Source organism: Malus domestica, chromosome 05 (assembly GCF_042453785.1).
Source record: "Malus domestica chromosome 05, GDT2T_hap1".
Classification (NCBI taxonomy): Eukaryota; Viridiplantae; Streptophyta; class Magnoliopsida; order Rosales; family Rosaceae; genus Malus; species Malus domestica.
The window spans coordinates 37,985,707-37,991,241 of record NC_091665.1 but is presented as its reverse complement, the minus strand read 5'-3'; the positions used below and the strand labels follow the sequence as shown (position 1 = coordinate 37,991,241).

Sequence of the window (5,535 nt, the reverse complement as noted above, 5' to 3'; positions counted from 1 at the left end):
ATTGGAAAGTTCCTGTGTGTCAACCTCTATGCTTCGTGGCAAGGTAGACTAGCAAACATGCCCAACCTTTACTCACATTCGAGAAAACACTCCCAACAAGATTGCTTGCTCAAAAATTGAAGAGGCACCGCCCTTCGAATCTCGAGAGCCAGACTCCCAACATGACTACTTTCTCAAAAATCAAAGAGACACCGCTCTCCGAATCTCGAGAGCCAGACCCCCAGCATGATTGCTTTCTCAAAAATCAAAGAGGCATCGTTCTCTGAATCTCGAGAGCCAGATCCCCGATAGGATTGCTTGTTCGAAAACAGAAGAGGCAACACTTTCCCAACTTCAAGAGCCGGATCTCCTTAGATAAAGCTGTCTGTAATCTTCACACGCAACATCAGCTTTCCAGATACCACATACCACTTTTTCAAAGTGCTCTGACAACGTTAAAACATGTGAAGCTGGCAGCTCCCACTACCGTGCTATGACCAAGTAGGGTACATGAATAGCATTACTACTTGTTGTTAAGGAGACTCCTATATATATCGACCTCCATCCCCAATGGACAGGCAGACCTACAAAAATGCTCAACCCTTCCTTATATCTGAGAGGGCACTCCCAACGAAGCCTTTCGAAATATTCAGCTTTCTTTCCCCCCGATAATACCTCTGCAAACAAGCTATACTAGAGCAAGAATATCTCATATCATCAGGGTTAAAAGCAAGAGTATCCCATATCATGCTTTTTTCCTGTCTTTTCCTTTGGCCTTGTTCTTACCTGCAAGACAAGGAGAAAGAGAGCAATCAGTCAGTACTTGGAATCAAGCTTCCAGCCAGGAACTGACTGCCTGGAACCCTTTACCTGATTACTTACCTGACATTGCTCTCGAGTACTCATCTTCAACATCTTATGCTTCCAGGGAAGAAATTGCATCTGCCTGAGGAACAGATAGGGCAAGGGAGAAGGATACAAGGAAACATGTGGAGACAAGCGTAACAGCACACGTGCCGATACATCCATTACTCTGTCAAAGCAAAAGTATCCCATATCAGCAAGGTCAAACGTACTCTAGATTTGATGGACTTGTTTTGACCCTCAAATTCTTCAGTCGGCCTTATACTCTGGAGGAAACCAGAAAACCCTCCAGCTCAGTTCAAGAATAAGCATGTGGAAAGTTACTTCTTCAAAAGCAAAAGTATCCCATATCATCTCTTCTCATTTTCTTCTCTTTATCCTTCATGCTGCCTGCAAGATAGGGAGACTGTGAACAATCAGCCGGAGCTATAATTGCTTACCTTGTCTGTCACCTCTTTCAACATATCCCCTAGCTCAGCGACTTGGGTGACTCCTACTACATGGTTTGTATCGCGCTTGACCAAGCCTGAAACTACAAGTAAGCTTCAAGTGAAATTGATACATTACGTTGTGCATCTCCACCAGTTAAAGATACCACCCATGGATGGAGGAAGAGTACTTCCAGAGAAGATGCCCCATCTACCTATGAGACAGATAAGGCACGTCAAGATGATACCACACTCCGATACTTAGAAGTTTCGTGATTACGAGATCATTCTCCCACAATATTTCCTAATGTCATTTGTTCTAAATTATTCACTTGTACTCACTAAAGGAGAGCTTGAACCTATGTACTTGTGTAAACCCTTCACAATTAATGAGAACTCCTCTATTCAGTGGACGTAGCCAATCTGGGTGAACCACGTACATCTTGTGTTTGCTTTCCTATCTCTATCCATTTATATACTTATCCATACTAATGACCGGAGCAATCTAGCGAAGATCACAAAAAGCGACCGTTTTCGCTACCTAAGATCTATCGTGCAAGAGAACGGAGAATTAAATGAAGATCTCAACCATAGAATACAAGCTGGATGGATGAAGTGTAAGAGTGCATCCGGCGTGTTATGTGACCGTCATAGGTCACTAAAGCTCAAGGGAAAATTTTATAGGACGGCAATAAGGCCAGCGATGTTGTATGGCACAGAATGTTGGGCGGTGAAGCATCAACACGTAAACAAAATGGGTGTGGCGGAGCTGAGGATGCTTCGTGGGATGTGTGGGCACACGAGAAACGATAAGATTGGGAATAAGGATATCCGAGGTAAAGTAGGAGTAGCCGAAATTGAAGGAAAGATGAGAGAAAATCGGTTCCGGTGATTTGGACATGTGCAAAGAAGGCCTACTAACGCTCCGGTTCGAAGATGTGACTAATGGACAGAGGTTCAGGGCCGAAGGGGTAGAGGAAGACCTAGGAAAACTTTGGAAGAGACTCTAAGAAAAGACTTAGAGTATTTGGATCTAACGGAGGACATGACACAAAACCGAGCGCAATGGCGTTCTAGGATTCATATAGCCGACCCCACTTAGTGGGAAAATACTTTGTTGTTGTTGTTGTTGTTCTCAGCTGGACGATGCTTGTAATTTTATAGTGGCTTGCTTCTTTTTTTACCTCCACTCTACCAAGACTATTCAATCCTTTTTTAGGTTTCAAACAATACTATTAAATGGTTTTCAACATTGGATTTAATAAACCTCTAATATAGGTTTAGAGTTTTGGTTTGGCTTTTATGTTTTCCACCATCACAGATTTTCCCTGATTCTTTCTATTTTTATTATACTTATAAATGAAATTGTTCCTTGGATTGCAGTTACTTTTCAGCATCCGACAACACTGATATAGCATTTGATGTACACTTCACTTTTGAAACCCAATCGGAATTATGCTCTGGTCAGTATTGAGGATCCAGGTAGTTCCAGGTCTCTCTTTTCTCTCTTTTATCTCTTTCCCCCTCCCTATATGTAGTTTAATATAATTGAACAGCTCTGTTTATTTAAGATTTAGTTGCGTTCGTAATTACTGAAATTTGTTGCAAGAAATTGGGGGATGAATTTGGTTTCAGGGGAATGTTATCTTTTTTTTATTCTTATACTGCACAGAAAAAAAAAAACAATGCATTGGGTGCAAGTATGTGTTTTTTATCATTTATTTTTGTAGTTTGAAAGTCAATTGTCTTTTTGCTGCCGCATAATATAATTATTCAAAATGCCCTTTTTAGCATTTCAATACCATTTGCACGTCTTTGTTAGCACTTTGAATACCTTACGCCATCTCTAACCGAGGGCTGGTCAGAGGGCTCGTTTTAGCCCTTTGGCCCTCCAAGATTCCCCAAGATATTAATATTTTAATGAACATTACAGTGCCATATTTGCCTCCGTCTCCAACCGAGGGCCAAAGGGTCAGAGGGCTCGTTTTAGCCCTGTCACAAAAAACCGTCTCCAACCGAGGGCCAAAGTACCATAGGGCCAAACATAATTTATTAATTAAAAACTATAATTTAAATTCAAATCCAACGGCTAAGTGACGTCAACATGACGTCAGCTAGCCGTTGGATTTGAATTTTTTTTGCTATAAATAGGGTGGATATTAGGCTATAATTCACACAACTTTGAATTCAATCTACTTCAATTCAATCTCTTTCAATTCAAGTTTGCAATGAATTCCAACTTTGGATCCTCATCCAATTCCAATAGGGGGTCCTCATCCAATTCCAAATTGGAAGCAAAATGGGTGCAAATGAGACGAAAAGATGAGGGGTCTGATGAAGAAGTTCAAGTAAGGCGCAACAAACAAAACATGGCTGCGGCTATGGTGTGTCAGCCAACTGAGGAACAACCTCAATGGGGTGGCTCTGTTGCTGGTCGCTCTTACAAACCACGAAACAGAGCAATGGCGCATGCCAATCTGATGAACAACTACTTCAACCCCAACTCGGTGTACATAGAAGAGGATTTCAGACGTCGCTTCCGGATGAGGCGTCATGTCTTCGATCGTTTACTTCGTGATGTCCAGCAGGTCAATCCATACTTTCGACAGAAGCGGGACAGAGCAGGCCGCCCTGGTTTCTCACCTCATCAGAAGGTTACTGTTGCACTCCGAATAATGGCCTATGGTTCCTCAGCTGATTCGATGGATGAAACCCATGGTATGTCTGAGTCTACATGCCTTAATACTCTTGACGAATTTTGCAACACAATTGTTCAAGTTTACAAAGACGAGTACCTCCAAGAGCCAAATCAAGAAGATCTGAATCGGCTCCTTCGTAAAGCTGAAGACCGTGGGTTTCTGGGCATGATAGGGTCATTAGACTGCATGCATTGGGATTGGAAGAACTGTTCCACTGGATGGCAAAAAGGCTTTAGCGGAAGGTCGAGAAAGCCAACTGTTGTGTTAGAGGCAGTTGCCTCATATGACACATGGATCTGGCATGCTTTCTTTGGAGTCCCTGGATCCCAAAATGACATTACAGTTCTTGGGCGTTCACCCCTCTTCAATAACTTGACGAAAGGTAAAGCACCTCAACTTGACTACTACATCAACGACCGTGAATACAATATAGGGTATTACTTGGCAGATGGCATCTACCCAAAGTGGGCGACACTTGTCCAAACAATTCCAAACCCTAAGAATGACGCAGAAAAGTTGTTTACCTTACACCAAGAGGCATACCGAAAATATGAAACAAATTTTGTAAAATAGAATTGAAAAAAAATATGAAATCAAATTTGATTCATATGAAAAGGACAAAAAAGGGAAAAAAGAAGAAGTTTAAATTCATATAAAAAAACAAAAAAAAAGTTAATACAACGTCTACTAGCCGTTATATTGAAAAATTTTCAAATTATTAGTGTCGGTTATAACCGACACTAATAGTAATTAAAAAAAAATTTGCCTTTGAATAACTATTATTGTCGGTTATAACCGACAGTATTAAAAAAATCTTTCTTTAATGTTGTCGATTATAATCGACAGCAATGGGAAAACCATAAAAAAAAATAGCTAGCCTGGGGCTAGCTGGCTGGCCGAAAGCAGCTAGCCCTTTGGCCCTTTGGCCCTTTGAAATTCCGTGGGGCCCTCCCAGATTCCAGAGCCCTCTGGCCTAGCCCTCGGTTGGAGACGGTTTTAGGGCTATTTTCAGCCCTCTGAACCCTTCGGTTAGAGATGACCTTATCCCCAATTTTCAAGATCATGCAAAACAATGTGACATTGCCTCACTGTTTATCTTAACATTGCCCCTATGTTTTTTGGTATCTTTGTTTATCTGTCTGAGACATGAGTGCATGGTGGTCACATAATCACATTACATGTTTATTTATCAAACTCTTTACGATTTCTGATTCTTTCACATCTCAGACAATAGAAGGATCTTGAACCCGAAGAAGACAACAAATGTCAGGCAGCTATGTACAGGTGAAATACAAGCATCTGTATTTCATTCGAAAATCAGGTGAAATACAGGTGTTTTTATATGCAAAAAATTTAGATATGGTGTCTTAATAACTTTCTCATGCTATTCTATTTGATTTTTTAATCAAAGTTTTGTAGTTCTTAGATTTGGTGGATCTTAGTAAATTAGGTAGTAAAAAGTACTCTTTTGCTTATTCTCAATGTAGTCAAAATTTCTCAAGACGATTTGAGTGGGGAAAAACAATGTCAAACATATGTCGTATACATAAATGTTTCTGTTGGTT

General features: G+C 40.8%; 1 protein-coding gene across 1 annotated transcript; it reads left to right on the top strand.

Annotated features, from left to right (window-relative positions):
* Nucleotides 1-3,580: 3,580 nt before the first annotated feature.
* Nucleotides 3,581-5,295, top strand: LOC139196252 (uncharacterized). Its single transcript, XM_070821929.1, has 2 exons — nt 3,581-4,121; nt 5,198-5,295. The coding sequence occupies exons 1-2, from the start codon at nt 3,581-3,583 to the stop codon at nt 5,293-5,295; spliced, it is 639 nt and encodes a 212-aa protein (XP_070678030.1).
* The last annotated feature ends 240 nt before the right edge of the window (nt 5,296-5,535 follow it).